The 20,409-nt window shown below is 43.4% G+C and overlaps 1 protein-coding gene across 2 annotated transcripts in view; it reads left to right on the forward strand.

Annotated features, from left to right (window-relative positions):
• Positions 1 to 345: 345 nt before the first annotated feature.
• CHSY1 (chondroitin sulfate synthase 1) overlaps positions 346 to 20,409 on the forward strand; it is an 89,048-nt gene continuing 68,984 nt past the window's right edge. The window contains exons 1-3 of one of the 2 annotated variants that reach the window (XM_070478129.1): positions 625 to 691; positions 6,643 to 6,812; positions 16,114 to 16,609. In XM_070478129.1, the coding sequence (XP_070334230.1) occupies positions 6,781 to 6,812; positions 16,114 to 16,609 (528 nt within the window). In that variant the 5' untranslated portion in view covers positions 625 to 691; positions 6,643 to 6,780. Of the gene's footprint in view, positions 692 to 6,642; positions 6,813 to 16,113; positions 16,610 to 20,409 lie in introns of both variants that reach the window. The other variant, XM_070478128.1, reaches the window with a different exon arrangement.

Genomic DNA, 20,409 nt, shown 5'->3' on the forward strand with positions numbered 1-20,409 from the left:
GCGGCCGCGCCGGCGCCGGCCACGGACAGCAGCGCGCCGCGCGCAGCGCCAGCGGAGCTGAGCGCCCGGGGGGCGCCGCGCGGGGAGCCGAGCCGGCCGAGGGGCGCGGGGCGCGGGGCGCGGGCGGGGGGCCGCGGCCGGCGCGCGCCGGGCATGCTGCGCCCCTGAAGGCGGGGGCGCGCGAGCGGGACCGAGCGCCGGCGCGGGGCCTGCGGGCGGCCCGCGCTCCGCGATGGGCACGGCGGGCTCGCCGCAGCCGCGGCACTGCCCGGGCGGGGCCTTGTAGGGCGGGCTGGCCTCGGCGGGCGGGCTGAGGGCGCGCGGGGCGGCGGCGGCGGCGGCGGCCCGGCGGGCGGAGCGGCGCGGGCATGGCCGTGCGCGGCCGGCGCGCCTGGCTCAGCGTGCTGCTCGGGCTCGTGCTGGGTTTCGTGCTGGCCTCGCGGCTCGTGCTGCCCCGCGCCTCCGAGTTGAAGCGGGCGGGCCCGCGGCGCCGCGCCAGCCCCGAGGCGTGCCGGCCCGGGCAGGCGGCCGCGGTGCCCCTGGGCGGCGGGGCGCGCGGGGATGCGCGCGGGCAGCGGCTCTGGCCCCACGGCGAGGCCCAGGATGGCATCCCGCGCGACAGGAACTTTCTCTTCGTGGGAGTCATGACCGCTCAGAAGTACCTGCAGACCCGCGCGGTGGCGGCCTTCAGGTGAGCCCCCGCTCCCGGGCGGCGTCCTGCATCCGCGCGCTCTGTCCCGCGGCCCGCCGGCGGCGCCCGCCTCTGCCTGCTTCCCAGACCCGGTGCTCGCTGGGCTTCCGTGGGGCCGCTGTGCCCCGCGGGGCGTGCCCGGCGTTGGCAGCGGGCTCAGGGGCTGTATAGTGAGCGCAGCGCTCAAAAGCAGGGGCTTTGGGGTCCAGCGGACCAGCTTGGCCCCTCTGGATGTAGTCTTCCCGCGGACTTTCTGCTCCGCACTTCATCTTTTCTTCTCCAAGTCCTTTCCTTTGTTGATTGAGCACGACTGAACATTTCCAAACACTTGAGTGGAAATCTCAGCACAATACTGGTGATAGTGGCGGCAGCGGGGGTTATTATTCGAGTCTCTGAAACCTGCACTTTTATCCTTGCAGAACTAGAGCCTGTGTAAATTAATTTGGTTAGAGGCCTTCCACTTGCAGTTTTCACTGTTGAAACTATTCTGGTAAATGGAAGGGGTACACGCTGCCCATCAACCCCACCAGACTGTTTTGTAATTGGAAAGAGAACCTTTGGGAAAAGCAATTCTTGGCTTATGTTAGATTTGTTGTTAACTAGCCCAATTTAGTGACGTGTGTGTTACCCGGTATGTGGGTCCTAGTTGGCCAAATGAGTCAGAAAAGTGGCTGGAATCATGTTCAGGATTAACAAAGGGATTAGCCAAAGTAATCTTGAGAAGAGTGAAAGAGAGATGATATTGGAATGAATTTGAGGTAGAAGAAGGATGTATTAATAGATTCAGTAAAGAGATTTAATGGAAACCTTATATGTGTGAAGTACAGAAATGCTTACCCTACAGATAAGATTTGGTATTCATCCAACCACAGAGCAAACCAACCTGAGAGGTCTGCTGGGAATGGACTCTTAGAGCAGTTATTACTGAGCGAGGCCAAGCTGGTTGTTGTTGGTTCTTATAACCATCACCTTTATAATTTCAGCTTTTAACTGTAGTCCTGGTCTAAATGTTCAGGCATTAGATGTTGTGAGGAGAAAAGCATATTTGGATCTCTGTTCCTCTAAAGGAGGAAATAAAGGGTTGAAAAGGAAGGTGAAAGAGCAATAGAGAATGTCTGCCTTTTCAGTGCATTGATTCCCCATTCCTGTGTGTTTCCACTGGGATCTAGTTTAAGCCCATAACCTAGGTTCTGCCAGAAGGGGACTGAGTGCCTAAAAAAGTTAGAAAAGGTAGCATAAATTTGACTAAGATCATGACTTGGGAACAAACGTGCAGATCATGGTTTTCTCCCAGATCTGTTGAATTAGGTGGAGTTGTGCTTTTTGTTGTTTTGTGGGTTGTTGTCCCCCCCCCCCAACTGAAGTATAGTTGATTTACCGTGTTTCAGGTGTACATCAAAAAAGCATTTGATTTTTGAAAAAAAAGAATATATAATCAGGAATTGAGGATGAGCTGTATACATTGTTTACAGCATGGTTTTTAAAGTAAATCTATATGACTCCAATTTGGTGACAAGTTCTTTGAAATCACAAGTGTGGGACAGTTACCAAAGTGGTTTGTTCAAATAGTGGATGTGTAACTCCCTGCCTCCCAAGCAGATACTTTTTCGTAGATACAAAATCACAAACTAGAAGGGGTCTGGTAACACCAGCAATACTCAGAAAATGGTTTGCAAACTGGATATTATTTAACAGTTGGAAATGATCTTTCCCCAAAACCCATGCTTGAGGCTCTATGCTTGGCCTCCTTTCCAAATCTCCTACCTCATCTTTTTTGGATGTAGGATTTTATCTCATTGTTTATTTTCTTTAAGACAGCTAGGGAAAAATAGAAACATAATTTGTCCTTTGACCCTTCTTTGTGGAAGTTCTGCCTTTTTGATAAAAACCCTTACCAGCAAATGGTATATTCTATTCAGTCCTTCTGTCAGCTTTCCTGCATACTTTTTCTTGTATCTCTCTGATCTTAAGTAGTCACATTAGTTGGAGCCTGGGGGTGGATCTGCCTTTCTGGTTAAGGTCCTCTGCTTCTCAGCCTGTCAACATTGTGATTAGACTGGCTGCTGGAGATGACACAAGACGATTTTAGCCTTAAGGAACTTTTGGGGAAAGCCAAAATTGGGATGGAGGTTATAGGATGTAACTTATAATTATGGCTTTGCTGTGCTTTGCAGCCTGGGCCAAAAGTCCACAGTCAGCTCTTAAACTGGAAATTTCATGCAGTATAAAAGTTGGCTTGAATCTTCTAGCACAGGGTAGAACTCTAGTTTGGCACTGAGTTCTACATTTCCGCTGAAAGGTGAATACATTCTTTACCTTGGGGAAAAAGTCAATGTTTTTGTTTGTTAAAGTAAAATTTTTGTTCGGCTTCTAGGTTGAAGGAGATGGCAATGTTTTTAAAAGATGGCACTGTGATGTACTTTTATGCTAGGATGTTGCCGATGTCAGAATTCAGATTTAGGGACTGCTAGCTGTCTTAGATTCAGAAAGGAGCTAAAAAGCCTTTGAAAAATTCAAGGAGATAAACTTGTCTGCACTAAAGTTGGTGCACTTAAGTGATGGGAGAGCACCATCATTACAGACTTTTCAGTTCTGCTGTATGCTTCCAATGAGGAGAGGGAGCACCAATAGATGTTAGCAGTGCAGCGATAGCTGAAAGCAGGCGAAGCAAAACTCAAAGTGTGACCTTCAGACAGGCCAGCAGTAGCGCTCCTTCACAGGCACTGAGCAGATACCATAGCTCTTGTTCACGGGAGTGATCTTGGTTCATCAAAATGATCCCATACACTTAGGTTTCATCCCTTCGTTCAACAAGTACGTGCATGGTGCCTTGGGTCTGGACTCTGAATGTTTGGGAACCCCAAAGTGAAGATGCTTGTTCTCATGGAGCTTCTGTTCTAGTGAGAGGGACAGATACTTAAAAAGAGGGTTTCAGCTAGTGATAGGTACCGTGGAACAACAGAGCAGGGTGAAGTGATGCCCTCTCTCCATTAGATGTCTGGGGAACACCTCCGAGAATGTGGTGTTTGCTGAGATCTGGGAATGTCATTGATGAGCATGCTTGGCAGAGGGAAGAGCTGGTAAATTATAAGACAGGAATCAGTTTGGAACTTGAAGATGATCAATAAAAGAAAGAAGATGCGTGTCTGGTGTCATGGAATTTTCCTCTAAGTGAATTAGAAAGGCTTTGGAGGTTTTGGGCTTCCCTGGTAGCTCCGTTGGTAGGGAATCTGCCTGCAGTGCAGGAGACCCTGGTTTGATTCCCAGGTCGGGAAGATCCTCTGGAGAAGGAATAGACTACCCACTCCAGTGTTCTTGGGCATCTCTTGCAGCTCAGCTGGTAAAGAAGCTGCCTGCAATGCGGGAGACCTGGGCTCAATCCCTGGGTTGCGAAGATCCCCTGGAGGAGGGAAAGGCTACCCACTCCAGTATTGTGGCCTGGAGAATTCCATGGACTGTATGGTCCATGGGGTTCCAAAGAGTAGGACACAACTGAGCGACTTTCATTTGGACAGTTTAGATGGGAAAGGGATTATATGCATTATATTCTGAAAAGTTAATTCATGCTATTGTGTGAATAGGTTATGGGGGAGCAAGGAGCTGTAGGAGGTGGTCTAGGTGAAGATGGTTGGGATGGAGAGAGGAGCATGGCCCCAAGATATATGCAGGAGCCAAGTTGGAGACATGTTGGCAAAATGCCTCAGAGGCCATGAAGCAGAGAGAAATTTCAGGATAGTTTCTAGGATTTTGCCTTGAAAGAAAGGGCGGGTGGTGGTGTCATTTATTGAGATGGGGAAAACTAGAGGAGGAATGAATTTAGGGGGAAGGAGGTAAGTCAGCAGAGATCTGGTTTTGTACAGGAGCGGGTAGATGTATCCTTAGTTTTATAAATGTAATGAATTTTAAAAGGAATTGAGAAAAGATTTATATCTGAAGTGATTACAGTATTGGAACTCTGAAGCTGTCTTAAACTAAAATTCCCTTATGGTTCTGGATAGGGTGGTGTTCTTCAAGTCAGTATGTAAGATTTTTTTTTTAACTCATCTGCAAAATACTTGTATTCTAGGTAATTTCATTTTAAAATGGGTCTGTGATTCTTCCAAAGTAATTTAGTGTGCTGGTTAGTGACAGTTCATTGGAGCCTCCGGCTGGGTTCATTATGTCTTACTGTTACTAACCGCAATTTTTTTTTTTTCATATTTTTCTTAGTTACATCATTTGATATGCAGAAGTTAGATGTCCATGTAGTTCAGTCTCTTTCAGGAAGCACAGAAAGTTTATTACCCTGGAGAGGTTTTTTTTTTTTTTGACTGTGCTTCTCAGCTTGTGGGATCTTACTTCCCCAACCAGGGATTGCAGCTACTCCCTCTGCATTGGAAGCGTGCGGTCTTAACTGGTGGAAAACCAATAAAGTCCCAAGATTTTTTTAAGAAACATTTTTCTCATTTTAAAAGGGGTACAAATCATCTCACCATCATTTTCACCCCCAATGATACATTGTCTCAGTACCACCTGTTAAATAAGCTCCCATTTCCCTACCAGTTTGAAATGCCATCTTCATCATACTCAAGATTCTTGGGTATGTGTTTGGACTTCCTGTTTTGTTTCATTGATCTTTCTGTCTGTTCTTGTTCCAGTACCACCCACTGAAATTATTGAAGATTGAATAATATTTTAATATCCGGTAGACAAGTCCCCTTTGTTACTCTTCTGTTTCAAGCATTACTTGGCTACACTTACCTGTTCTTGCTGAGAGAATTTTGGTGCTGTTTGGATTTTTTTTTTTTTTAATTAATGGTTTGATTTTTTTAAAAATTTGTATTTAGATTTCAGTCTATTTTTATGCCCTGAACACTAAACTAATACAACACTATCTATTTATCTTGACTCTTGCTTCCCCTGGGCTGAAGATGGGGAACTGATTTGTTCTTTTTCTCAGAAGAGAGAGGTGGATGGTTTCCCTTCTTTGGCCCAGGAGTGATAAAGGGCGCTCTTAAATATTAGCATCAGTTTATAGGGAATTGTGGGAAGAAAGTTCGAGAAACACTAGCTTTAGATACAGGAATCTTATTGCAAGATGTTTTATCAACTAATAGCCTCTTCCTAATGTTTTAAGTGAAGGCAGATTGTTCCTTTTACCAGTCTCCATGAGCAGATCTCATGGACTTCCCTGGTGGCTCAGATGGTAAAAGCATCTGCCTACAATGTGGGAGACCCGGGTTCGATCCCTGGGTTGGGAAGATCCCCTGGAGAAGGAAATGGCAACCCACTCCAGTATTCTTGCCTGGAAAATCCCATGGACAGAGGAGCCTAGTAGGCTACAGTCCTTGGGGTCACAAAGAGTCAGACATGACTGAGTGACTTCACTTTCACATGAGCAGATCTCAGAGCTCCTTCTTTCTTGAATGCTGTAAACCATGTTTATCTTGAAGCAGTTTAGAGCAGTGCTTGCTCTCTCAGAATTCAGTTTGGCAAAAAGTTACTGAAAGCCTTCTATAGTCAAAATAATTAACATGTAAGTGAACTTTTCGGGGCACAACCCATTTCACATTATAAATTACCTGTATAAGAAAACTGGTGAAAATTGCAGTCCTGAAAATGAGTTTAATGTTCTATATCATGGTTCCAGATCTGGATGTCTTCAAATAGAATATTCCAAGGATAGTTGTGGCTGCCAATAGAAGATACACACAATTATGTTTTTGTTGCATTGGCAATTTCATTTTCCCCCATTCATTAGTTAAGCTGCAGTTTTTGAAAGTAGATTAATAATTCCATTCTTGTGGAATTAATTGTCTAGGGAAGGAAGCAAATGATATTGTTGAATGATAGGGCTCGAGAGGTGCCTGGACTTGTTACTGTGTGGGTGCAGAAGAGAGAGGTCTGCACTGACTTATGAAGGGGATTGAGGAAGGTCTCACTCACAATCTTACCCCTCTTCCCTTGCATAGTCTTGAAGGCTGAGCTGGAGTTTCTGGGGCAGACACAACAGCTTCCTGGAAATGTGAACTAGCAGGAGGTAGTGAAGGGATGATGAGAAAGAACAATTCATTGGGACTGGGAGCTGCGATCTAGCAATTCCACTAGAGATGTTTCCAAAGGAATTTGAACATGTGCTCAGGTATGTATTCTATGAAGTGGGAATTGCAAGAGACTTTGGTATCCTGCATTAGGAACTACAGACCATGATTGATTTCTTTAGTTTGTCCATTTTGTGATCTGCTTCTCTAATCGTAAAAAATGGTGTGACTGAAATATGTTTATTGGAATGAAGAAAAGTTCGTAATGTATCTAAATGTGAGTAGGCTTTAAGTAATTGTATGCCAAGTATGAGACCATTTTTAAAATCAAATGAAATGTTTCTTTTTGTGTGATATAGAAAAGAAAGTATATAAAAAAAGAAAGTATAAAAAAAAAGGAAAGAAAGTATAAAAGATATACTTACCATGATGCTGAATGATTTTTCGTATTCTTGGCACTTTTTGTATTTTTGAGTTTTTCTGCAGTGAGAACTTATTTTATAATAAAGCTACATAACTACAGTTTTTTAAAAAACAGAGAGGTGACAACTCTTGGGAGGAAATGTGAATGCAGTTTTGTGTGTGTTAATTGCAGATACTTGCAGGACTCCTGAGCACAGGGGGCGTGTTGGCCCTGGGTTCCCTGGGGTTTAAAGTCAAGGCCATTCTTGTTTCAGTAAATGACCATTGTTCCTGTCCCCAAATGTAGGGATAACACATGTATGTGGTGTTACTGTAATTGTATTTCATCAGTTACTGTATCTGTGCCCTTCCAGATGATACTGAGGAGAGTCGGGTGACAGCATTTTTACCGTGAGGGCTTTTGTGTATTCATAGTAAGTATTCTCTGCCTCCATCTTCTGTCAGTGTCTTTCTGGCTTCTGGTTCTGGATGAAATTGGAGGAATGAGAAACTTACAGTGTAAAAGGAGCGAAGCTGGGGCTTGGCTGGTGGTTCAGTGGTAAAGACTCCACATTACAATGCAGGGGATGCCGGTTTGATCCCTCTTCTGGGAAGACCCTCCATACAGAGGAGCAGCTGAGCCCGTCTGGCACAATGGCTGAGCCTGTGAGCCTGGAGTCCACGCCCCACAGTAGAAGCCCGGGCAGTGAGAAGCCTGTGCCCCGCAACAGTGGCCCCTGCTCACCACAGCTGGAGAAAGCCTCTCTGTAGCAACAAAGACCCACCACAGCCAAAAGATAAAATAAATAAATCTCTTTAGAACAAGGTAGTGAAACTGTTCATCTCACCTTAATTGTGTTATGAGCTGTGTTTGTTCTATAGTTAAGTACATTTTTCTGTGGATGATTAAAAATGAGGTGGTCTGCTCTGATTTGATGTCAGCTCTGGGCTTGCAAAGCCTGAGGATGATTGAAAATTTAGCTATTAATGCCATTAAAATGATTGCTTTGTAAATTGAACCTAGATGTAACCTAGTACCAAAAGATAATTGGGCAGGATTTGGAGTGACAGAGGGACCTAAAGACAGAATGAAAGTTTCAGGAAGTTAGTTTTGAATGAAGTCTTCTGGCCTTTGAAATCAGCCCAAACTATGAAGCTATCCTTTATGGGCAGGCCTTAGCCAGGCAGACAGACAACATGGGAGGCTGTGACTGAAACGGGTGTAAGGCTGCTCCCCATGTCTGTGATGACTGTTTTCTCAGCTGGGGCTTCCCTGGTGGCCCAGATGGGAAAGAACCCACCTGCAGTGCGGGAGACCTGGGTTCGATCGCTGGGTGGGGAAGGTCCCCTGGAGGAGGGCATGGCAACCCACTCCAGGATTCTTGCCTGGAGAATCCCTGTGGACAGAGGAGCCTGGCAGGTTGCAGTCCATGGGGTCGCAAAGAGTCAGACACAAGTGAGGGACTGAGCGCACACACATAGCAGCGGAACAGGGGGGCGTGTGGATGATGGCCAGGGAGAGCGGTGTGAGGCGGACAAGCCCATGGGCTGGCCAGTGCACGTGTTAGAGTCAGGCCTCACTGGTGGCCTGGCTTCCACGGTTTTAGCTCTGTGATCTCAGGCAGGTTACTTAACCTGGCTCTGAGCCTCAGTCTCCTCTGTAAAAGGTGGGTCTCGGTACCTCCCACATCTCGTGGTGTTGTCGTAAGGTTGAGTGTCCGACGCGCTCAGCACGCACTGCCCCGCACACCGTAACTGCTGTTGAGTTGTTGGTGACTGTGAAGCAGGCTTGATGCCAGGAGGCACTCGAGCAGAGGGAGAAGACTGGCTTCGCAGGAGTTGGCTGTGGGTTCAGGGTGGTTTCAAACAACACTGATTTTTTTTTCTTAAAATTACATTTGTAAACTTAATTTTGTTCATGCATGGTTAAGAATTAGTTGTGTGTTCACACTTTTTAAGTGTAAGCAGCAAAATATAAACTTATAGCTTTCTAAAAGTAGCTAAGACTTGAAGCTTGGAAGTGGACCACAGGATCAGAATTTATCTTCTGCTATTAACACTCCAAATTTTCATTCTCGTGTTTCATGGATGGTGTATTTGTGGCCTCTTGATAAGTGTTTCTGCTGTTTGCTGTGAATCTAGGCTCCAAGGGCAGATTGCTCTTAATACCTTGGTGCTGCCTCCTGGGCTTGTGCCCAGGCCATTGTTGAGGTGGAAGCTGTCATCTACCCTCCAACAGCTTTATGGGAGCGGGGGGGGCTCGTTAATGTTTGCTTTTAGCTTAAGTGAAGTTTTCAGGATTAATGGTAAGTGGTCTAATTTGATTTTTCCTTTAAAAAGTTTTCCCAACCTTTTCAATGCCTGTTATATACTTCCCCACCTGCTTCCAAAAAGATTTTGAGATTGCTCATGTTATACGGTCATAGCAGCGAGGCAGTTAAACATTTGAAAAGAGGAAGCCGCATATCCGGAAACCACATGCATAGAAGAGGGAACCTGCGGCTGAGTACTCTGACTGCAGTGCTCCTGGAGGTAGTGGGCTGAATAAGGCTTCTGGTGTCCTGCCAGGGACATGCCTTCTGTTCCAGGAGAAGCTGTGAGTGCTCACTGGGTAGCCTGCCTGGGAAGCCATCCGAGTTCCCCAGGCCCGTGGCTGCTCTACCTGGCAGTCCAGAACTGTCCTTCATGCACTTTTTCGGGAGGTTGAGCTGAGACCGCTGCTCCGTCGGGTTGAGCCTCCTGTGAGGGCGCTCTGTGCCTTGGCTCCATCTCTTTGCGGTGGACGTGGGGGAGAAACGTCCTTGAGGTCTTAGTATCTAGAATCCCTGTTTCACTTCACCCTGAGCAATGGTGCACAGTCTGTGACTCTTCTTGGTTGCCTGCTGGAAGGCTTACGACTAAATTTGGTGCCGTGTTAGCAGATGTAGAGGATGTGTGACGACTGAGGTGGGCAGGCAGCCCCTACCCTGATTTTGTCCTCTCTGCTACAGGTACCACTTTCATGCCTTGCTGCAACTTTCCTGCTTTTGTTTTTCTTTTGCCTAATTTTCTTGATTATTCTTTTCATCTTGTGTGCATTTTGGTTAAGTTGTCTTAAATCCTTTCTGTAATAGGGAAGAATATAAATGTGTACATTTAATTATACAAACATAATTACAGGAGCCAAACATTCTGGAGTGTAAAGTCAAGTGGGCCTTAGGAAGCATTACTACGAACAAAAAACTAGTGGAGGTGATGAAATTTCAGCCGAGCTATTTCAAATCCTGAAGGATGATGCTGTTAAAGTGCTATACTCAGTATGCCAGCAAATTTGCAAAACTCAGCAGGGGCCACAGGACTAGAAAAGGTCAGTTTTCCTTCTAGTTCCGAAGAAGGGCAATGCCAGAGAATGTTCAAACTACTGCCCAGTTGCGCTTATTTCACATGCTAGCACAGTAATGCTCAAAAATCCTTTAAGCTAGGCTTCAGCAGTATATGAACTGAGAACTTCCAGATGTCCAAGCTGGATTTAGTAAAGGCAGAGGAACCAGAGATCAAATTTCCAACGTATGTTGGATCATAGAAAAAGCAAGGGAATTCCAGAAAAACATCTGCTACTGCTTCCTCGATTGGAATACCTTACCTGCCTCCTGTGAAACCTGTATGCAGAACAAGAAGCAACAGTTAGAACCAGGCATGGAATAACAAGCTGCTTCAAAATTGAGAGAGGAGTACGTCAAGGCTGTATATTGTCCTCCTGCTTATTTAACTTCTATGCAGAGTACATCATGCGAAATGCCAAGCTAGATGAATCACAAGCTGGAATCAAGATTGCTGGGAGAAATATAAATAACCTCAGATATGCAGATGACATCACCCTTATGGTAGATAGTGAAGAGGAACTGAAGAGCCTCTTGATGAAAGTGAAAGAGGAGAGCGAAAAAGCTGGCTTAAAACTCAACATGCAGAAAACTAAGATCATGGCATCTGGTCCCATCACTTCATGGCAAATAGATGAGGAAATGATGGAAGCAGTGACAGACTTTATTTTTGGGGCTCGAAAAATCACTGCAGATGGTGATTGCAGCCATGAAATTAAAAGACTCTTGCTCCTTGGAAGACAAGCCATGACCAACTAGACAAACAGCATTAAAAAGCAGAAGCATCACTTTGCCAACAAAGGTCCATCTAGTTAAGGCTATGGTTTTTCCAGTAGTCATGTATGAATATGAGAGTTGGACTGTAAAGAAGGCTGAGCACTGAAGAACTGATGCTTTTGAACTGTGATGCTGGAGAAGACTTGAGAGTCCCTTGGACTGCAAGGAGCTCCAGCCAGTCCATCCTAAAGGACATCAACCCTGAATATTCACTGGAAGGACTGATGCTGAACTTCCAATACTTTGGCCACCTAATGCAAAAAGCCAGCTCATTGGAGAAGACTTTGATGCTAGGAAAGATTGAGGGCAGGAGAAGGGGACTACAGAGGGTGATATGGTTGGATGGCATCACTGACTCACTGTGAACATGAATTTGAACAAACTCTGGTAGATAGTGAAGGGCAGGGAAACCTGGCATGCTGCAGTCCATGGGGTCACAAAGAATCGGGCGTGACTGAACAAACAAACCTATCAGTTCGTAGGGGAAAACTATATTCTCCCTTCCTTGACTAGAAATTGCAAAATGATTTGATTCATATGAGTCCTTTCAAACTTACACTGTAACCATCAGACCACATAATGTAATAGTGATTCGGGGCAACTCACAGAAAATCTCCCCTTATTTATAAAACTGAAGAAGCTTAGAAAATGTGAAAGAAAAGCACTCAATCTTACTCCATTTTTCTGTTTGTTTTTTTCCTGGTGAATAGAGTAAAAAGTGTTACACGAGTAAAATTATCTCCTGTCAAGTTCTATTTCTTTGAATGCTTTTTAGTTTGAAGCTTTCCCTAAGACTTAAATTTTTTTTCCTGTAACTGTATTTGTTGTAGAAAACATGAAGAAAAGTAAATCCCTTTCTGATCCTCTATCCAAAAATAACTATAGTAAACACTTTGGGGTAGAGTTGTACATTATTTTACTTTGTGTGTGTACTTTTGTTCCCCTATTAATCTGTATCATGAGTATTCTATTGCTTGCTTTTAAAATTTACCTACATGAATGTGTACCCAGGATGGTACGCATGCTGTAAATGTGGTTTTGTACAGAAATGTATTTTATGTAGTTTTTCTTAAAGTGACATAGAAATGGAGACTGTTATTAAATCCCAGTTCAGCAAAGGCATTCCTCAGCGAAGCTAATATTGTCCAGCTGCGTGACTTCACTGTGACTTAACTCGGTATAGGGGCAGAGTTTGGAAGCCTGGAGGAAAGGAAGATTATTGGCTTGGCATTCGCAGATTTCAGTTATCTTGTCTGCTTTAGCAAGAGTTGGTTATCAGCTCATTGAAAAGTGAGCTTTCTGGCAGGGACTCATTCAGATGTTGAGTGGTTTCAATTAAGTGAGAGCTCTTTCCCCCCAGTTACATATGTGTTGATGGCAAAGTTGACGTTTGCTTATGAAAATTAAGGATGCTAACCTGTTTCTGTCTCAGAAAGGGCAGGGCAGTGTGCTTCTTCAGTAGCATTTATTTCATTTCTTTGGAATTATCAATGCCCTCACGTTGGTTCCCTCAGGGTGGTGAATTGTGATTTGTGTTCCAGAACTCTTTAACTTTATGGAACTAGTTAAGCTAAAGGTATCCTAAATTTAAAGATTGTAATTTATCGAGATTAAAGGATTTACAACAACTCCATATTGAGAGATTTCCCTCAAATCACCAGCCATCTAAGCAAAAGGGCAGCATGAGATTTTTCTTTGGGTTACCTGGGGAAAAGGTAATAATGGTTGGTGTTACCTTAAAACTTCAGCGAGGCTTTCAAAGATGATTTGAAGTTAGATTGTCTGTTTTTAAAATTAGTTACTTGCTCTTCCTGGACAAATTAATGCCATTTCAGGTTACAGTTCAAGTATTAATCCCTTCACTGATGGGTGTACTGCTAGTGCTTCCATCTCTGCGTTTTCTTTGGGGCAGCCTTGGGAAGCAGAGCCAGACCAAATGGGTTTTTATCCTCAGTTTAGTATGAAGGATTGCAATGTTTTAAGTGAGAACACTTTTAAGTCTTTTTAGACTTGCACCCTGATGTTGTCTTGAGGTTCATATGATAGAACTTGTCATATAGCTTAAGGGACAGGTTTTCAGCCAGAAATAAGAGAAGCAGCATTTATCTCCGTGCTTTCACTTTGGTGTGTCATCTTGAGACCAACTATTCTTCAGCCCACTGTTTCCTATCTCTCTTGTTTTTATTTCAGTACCTTATTTTATTTGCAAACACTTGTCTTCTCTAATGAGTTAACACCTGTGTACTTGCTTATCTCGTGCCAGGCTGGCGTTTTTAGATATAAGAATCCTCTTACCCCTCACCCTAACCCTATAAAGCAGATATTTTTTATTATCCCCAGTTCACATAGGCACAGAATATTTTGCCCAAAGTGAAGGCAGGATTTGCACCCCAACAGCCTGATTCCTGAGTCCATGGTTTTAGCCATCACACACTGTATTGTGTCTTGAGAGCAGGTTTTTCCTCTGAAGGTAGATGTTGTCTTAGAGCCCCTGTATTCCAGATAATCCCATGATGCTTTAGTATTTTAATGGCTTCTAGGATTGACTACTTTAGTACTACTTTGAACTTGGTCTGTGTTGTTAATCACAGAAGCAGTTGGATGGAAGCTAAAGGTAAATTGATTTTATTCATTACCCTTTTAAAATCAGTTGTGAGATACAACAGACTATTTAACTTTAAATTGCATTTCAGAAATAGCATGAATGGTAGTATATTTCAACTCAAGTATGCTTGTGGATTTTACCTCTTAATAATTGTATTCTGATTGTGTTTTGATAAAATTGGTTTCTTTTTGCACATAGGAATATTAATGTGGCCCTCTTGGAAATTTTTCAAAGATAAGAAACAAATGGTTTCTTCCCTTTCACATGCCCACACATGTACAAAGGTATCTTTCAGTCACTTCACATGGATGAGCAGTAATTACTGAACACTATTACATGCCAGGGACTGATATATAAGTTATCATATTTTGTGTAGGTTGGGGCTCAGTCCCATTTTAAAATGGACTTTCTTTTTACGGGAGGGGTTGATTTCTCTTTAATTGCCTCATTCCTGCTGTGTTTACATACTTCTTTTCAGGAGCATATCATTTGTAAAAATGTAGTAACCCGGTATATTTTCTGTAGTCCAGTCAGGTTTCATTTATGCCAAATTCTTTGTTAAGGATTCTGTAAGTGGCATAAGACCCATAGGTCCATTTTAAATCCATAGGCATTAAGGGAAAATTTTATCAGGTGGCGCTAGTGGCAAAGAACATACCAGTGCAGGAGACAGAAGAGGTGCAAGTTCGATCCCTGGGTTGGAAAGATCCATCCCTGGAGGAGGGCATGGCAGCCCACTCCAGTATTCTTTCCTGGAGAGTCCCATGGACAGGAGCCTAGTGGGCTACAGTCCATGGGGTGGACAAGAGTTGGACACAGCTGAAGCGACTTAGCACTCATTACAACTACTATACTATATACATTCGAAGATGTACATTGTTTTCGCATTTTAGCATCTCTGAAGTGAAGATCATTTTACAGTTGCTGGCATTATGTGATTACAACTGGCAATATAGGCATATCTCATAGTTACACTGGAAATTCGTAGCTGCTGCAGGAAAACAAGTATCACAAGAATGCAAGTCACACAGTTTTTTTGACTTCCCACTGCATATAAAATTTATATTTATGCTAAACTGTGGTCTTTTAAGTGTGCAGTATCATTATGTTTAAAAATAATGTACATATGCTAATTTTAAAACATTATATTGCTAAAATTGCTAACCATTGTCTGAGCCTACAGAGAACATACATGTTTTTCATTGATCTTTCAGTCGCTTTTCACTATAATAAATACAATTGTAACAGTTACATACAATAAGACTATACTGGAAAGAACATCATTTGGAAACTATGCTTTTTGACTGTATTAAGGCTAAATGTACAGTTTCATTTATTCTCTATGATATGTTTTTTCTAGAAGTCGTTTGTATTTTTGTAGCTAGACTGCTTCAACTCTTAATACGTAGCATAAAGAAAGCATAAGGAAAAATGTAATCTGATGGCCTTAAATCTGTTGTTTGGCAGCAGAATTCGTCACTGTTTTCTCTTAGTCAACCCGTAATGTGTCCTCTGGCAGTGGGATGAGCAATTTCCTATGAAACACTTATGTTCCAGAACTCAGGGCCCTTCACCTTGATTCCAGTGTCTTCCTGATGTTTTAAAGCATAAAGGCCCCATTGCTGGGGGGCCGTCGGGCCCTGCAGTTTTCCCCTGCTCCCCCCGAGACTGCCCCTGGGCTCTGGATCTGCTTCTCCTGCTTGAGGTCCCCCGCCTCAGGAAGCAGTCCCTCTTCTGCTCTAGTTCGCATCCTTTCTCTTGGAGAGAGATGTGTCTCTGCCCTCTGTTGACTGCACTTCAGCTGGAGGGTCTGTGTTTTGCTCACCACTGCATCCCTGTGGCCTCACGCATACTTGGCACTTGATGAGCGTTCCAAGAAAATGTGTTGAATGTACAATTTTATTTTGTAATCTTTTGTTTTATAGAGCAGAGGGTTTTATAGGTAGGGAGTCAGTAGTATCAGAAAATTAACCTAAATATCTAGACTTGGTGCCCTGGCGATTTTTCAGCCTTAGCCAAAACAAAGTTGTCTGGGAAATATTTTAATATTCATCATTCTTTTTTATTGGGATTCCTTTGAAAACAAGTTAGAACTTTGCAATACCCGGTAGTGTGGGCTTCTGTTAAGGAGAAGCAAGCATATAGCTTTTTATCATCCTTTTGAATGTACAGTGATTCAACATGAGTCAATATTGGAATTTATAGAAATGGGAAGCTTGGAATAAACTGTTCTCTCACTGATGTTTATTTTAATTCCAGGACGTGGTCCAAGACAATTCCTGGGAAAGTTGAATTCTTCTCTAGTGAGGGCTCAGACACATCGATCTCAATTCCAGTGGTGCCACTACGGGGCGTGGACGACTCCTACCCGCCCCAGAAGAAGTCTTTCATGATGCTCAAGTACATGCATGACCACTACTTGGACAAATATGAATGGTTTATGAGAGCAGATGATGATGTTTACATCAAAGGAGACCGCCTGGAGAGTTTTCTGAGGAGTTTGAATAGTAGTGAACCCCTCTTTCTTGGGCAGACGGGACTGGGCACCACGGAAGAAATGGGGAAGCTTGCTCTGGAACCTGGCGAGAACTTCTGTATGGGGGGGCCTGGTGTGATCATGAGCCGGGAGGTTCTCCGGAGAATGGTCCCACACATCGGCAAGTGCCTCCGGGAAATGTACACGACCCACGAGGACGTTGAGGTGGGAAGATGTGTCCGAAGGTTTGCAGGCGTGCAGTGTGTCTGGTCTTACGAGGTAAGAACAAGAAGAAAATCTGTTGATTTTGTCATTAGTTCTGGACCAGTCATAGGAAACTATGACAATGTCCTCCTTAATGCTTAACAACTGATACTAAGTTGTTATATATTTTTACATTAGTTCTTTTGAGTTCTCTCTTACTACCTTTTCTCTTAGCTTTTAAATTTACCTTCTGTACTTTGGTCCTAAAATTTTAGTTAATGATGGCTTCTGGGACCCAATGAAAAGGATTAATACAGGTCATGGTGATACTTTCATGATTCTCCTGAAGATTCATTTACTCTGACTTCTGATTCTGCAGATGTGATTTGCGAGAGTGTCCTTTTTCTTCCAAAGGCCTGACCCCTTTCATCTGGTCATGCTGACCCACACAGTTTAGAGACTTACATGTTTTGAATTCATAAAATGAGTAATGATGTAAAACAACTGACAGTATTTGGGTTTGCATTTATTTTAGACCTTGACTTTTTTACAGTTACTAAGATCTGTAAGTTTGCAATATAGTTTTCCTTTCAGAATAGGCAGTTTATGAGTTATATTGATACATAAGTGCAATTTTTTGTAGGAAACCTACTTGGAGATGTTTTCTTTTTAATAGTTCTGGAGAATATGAGTTAGCTTTTGACTTTTCTGTGTTTATTGGCAGATGTTCACCTCTTGCCTGCAGTTGCAGGATGTGATATTAGTCAGAATGGAAAAAATTATTTAGGTTGTGTTGTGTTTAGATGGATAAACTGCTGATAGTTGTGAGGCACAGAGGGAATCGCTAGACCTTTGCCCAAGAAAAAGAGACGCAGCTTCAGATGTAAACTGTTAGCCTGTCTTCAGTTAATTTTCTGAAGTGCTTATGTGAAGAAATGGTGTTCTTGCCTGTACTTGTCTTTTCCCTAGACTCCTTTTGAAATGTCTCCTAATCATACTGTTTCTTTTGTTTGAACTTTTAGGGAAGTGGACACTTTCAAGTATACAAGAAGTAGTCTTCCTAGTTTCCAATTGTAAAAGATGCCTTTTAAATCAGAATGCTATCAGAGTGAACCCTGTATCTCTGTCTCTTCCCCTGCCTCCCCATCCACCAGCTGTTGCTCCTTGGATCTAGGGTGGATTCTGTTTTCATGGATTTTTGCTGCCAGGAAAGCTATTCGGGAATTTCGTGGAGTTTTAAACAAAATACAGCTAACGGTATTCTTGCATTTTCCTCATCCTTAATTAAGTAGTTATAACTTGAACATGTTTCATTATTCTTAAAATGTGTAATGCCCTCTGTATTTTGGAGTGCTTTATACTGCCCCTGAACTCTGAGGAGCTAGCTTTCTTGCTAGAAATGTAGAGGATAGGCCTGCCTTTGAGATGTGCCATGTGCGTGCCAAGTTGCTTCCATCGTGTCTAATTCCCTGTGACCCTGCGGAGCGTAGCACACCAGGCTCCTCTCCTCATGAGGTTCTCCAGGCAAGCGTACTGGAGTGGAGTGCCATCCTCCAGGGGACCTTCCCCACCAGGGATGGAGCCCGTGTCTCTTCTGTCTCCTGCCTCAGTGGGTGGGTTCTTGGCCGCTCACACCACCTGTTATGCAAGTCTGTCCCAGCGTGGTCACACCGTTAGATCTTACACGCTGCTAGATAGACAGCAACACTCGGTGTCCTCACTTACTGGGAACTTAGACCTAACGTTAATGCCAAGATGGAGGGAGAAAGTAGTATCCTGAGGTTGTAGGGGTCGGGAGCCAGTTTGAGGGGCCATTTCTCTTTTTACCATGTGATCGCCAAAGTTTTGTAAGGCCTGAAGTGAGGGTGCTGGAATCATCCCATCTGTATACTTGGAACTGCTGGTTAGACTTGATGGGTCTGGTAAATGACCTTATTAAAAAAAGGGCCTGGTGGGGGGGGAAGCCCCCTTCACTGCTTGTGTGACACATCACTGCTTGTCCCTGCCCAGGATCTCCTGAGTCACCTTGGATGCTGGCCCCACTTCTCTGCATTTCTCTAAAGCCTGATGACAGTTTTTTCTAGATCCTGCTGGCTTGGCCTCCACAGGGCTTATACCAGATGACTCTCCTTTTGTGGGAGAATATCTTTTTACCTGGGCCTTCCCCGGTGGCTCAGAGGTAGGGAATCTACCTGCCATTGCAGGAGACTCGAGTTCAATCCCTGGGTTGGGAAGATCCCCTGGAGGAGAAAATGGCAGCCCACTCCAGTATCCTTGCCTGGGAAATCCCACTGACAGAGGAGCCTGGGGGGTCCAAAGAGTCGGGCCTGACTGAGCAACTCAACAACAGCAGCAATCTTTCACTGGAGTGTAGCTTCTCTTTTCACTTTAAATATGGTATTTTTAATATATGCAAGTTATGAATTTAAGTGTAGTCTAATTCACCATTCTTTCCCTGTGTGGTTTGTGCTTTTCATGTCTTAGGAAATTCTTCCCTTCCTTGGGCCACAGGAACTTTATATATATTTTTCTGTAAATTTAATTTTGCATTTCACATAGAGTTTATCACTGTCATTTTAAGAATTCTACTGAGGCATTTACCACTTTGTTAGAATTTTGATTTCTTTTCTCTTTCCCCTTATGTAGGGCTTTAAGCAGTTCTAACCTGAGAAGTTATTAGAATTTATTGTTGTGTTCACCATAATCCCTTACGTGGATGAGGAACTTTTATTAAACTTTCTATAAAATCTAGATTCTCTGTTAAGGCTCACATTATGAGAAATTATTGAGTTGGAGTCTTATATTAAAGACAGTTATGTTAAGCTTTGGATCTTGGAAGGTACTATTATAAACCTAGCCAGAAGGTGTAATTTTTTTTTTTTCCTTCCTTTTTGCAAGTCCCAAATAATGCCTTGGGATTACACTTACATAATTAAAGTGGCTCCTCGGGAGCAACTGTCAATCAAAATTCAGATTCATTTCTACACTTGTTTTGACTTTTTTTTTTAGTTCCCTGACTGTAGATTGAACTCGTGACCCCCTGCATTTGAAGCGTGAAGTCTTAACCGCTGTACCACCAGAGAAGTCCCTGTTTTGTCTATTATTAGTGGCTGATTCTTAATACATGAATTTAAAAACTTTATTTGGCAATCATTTTAATTTTATAGGAACATTACAGGAATTTTAAAAAAAATGCAAGCCTACACTCAGAGTAACCTGTTAGTGTTTTATCCATTTGTGCCGTCATTTGCTTGTATTCCCACTTGCCCCCCTATTCCTTCCGGTGCAGAGACATAGACACACTCAGCCACCGTTTAAGGGGAGCTTTCTTTGTGGCCCTTTACTTTAAACAGTGTCAGTGTATTTTGACTACAAATACAGAAATTCTCTTATACCACCAGAGTACAGCTTAAGTAAATTAAACATGATGTCTGTAGACTCAGTAAAATCGCAGCAACATCTCTTCCTTCTCCATTACAGCCTCCCTCCTGGGGTCAGGCATTACCTTTGGTTGTCATGTCTGTTTAATCTGGGATGTTTGCACAGCCTCTTTCTTTGTTTTTCATGACCTCGGCATTTTCAAAACATTTTCATAATGAAAAAATGTGACTTAAATATAGTAAACCATTAAGTAGTTTTTAGTGATGCTCTTCAAGGTTTGTTAAAACCCCCCACTGAGAGTACCTCGCAGCAGAGTGTGGGTCTTGAGACTTAATGCCAGTAGAAAAGTCAGGAGGAGCTTGCAAGCCTGATTCTCCCTTGTCACATGGGGTCGGCATCACTAACCCACATTCTTTTCTTAAGAAACATTATTGAACAGTTTGAAATGTTGAACAGTTTGAAACAGTAATTTATTTAGGCAAATATATGACATA

This window comes from Odocoileus virginianus, chromosome 16, assembly GCF_023699985.2.
Source record: "Odocoileus virginianus isolate 20LAN1187 ecotype Illinois chromosome 16, Ovbor_1.2, whole genome shotgun sequence".
Taxonomy (NCBI): domain Eukaryota; kingdom Metazoa; phylum Chordata; class Mammalia; order Artiodactyla; family Cervidae; genus Odocoileus; species Odocoileus virginianus.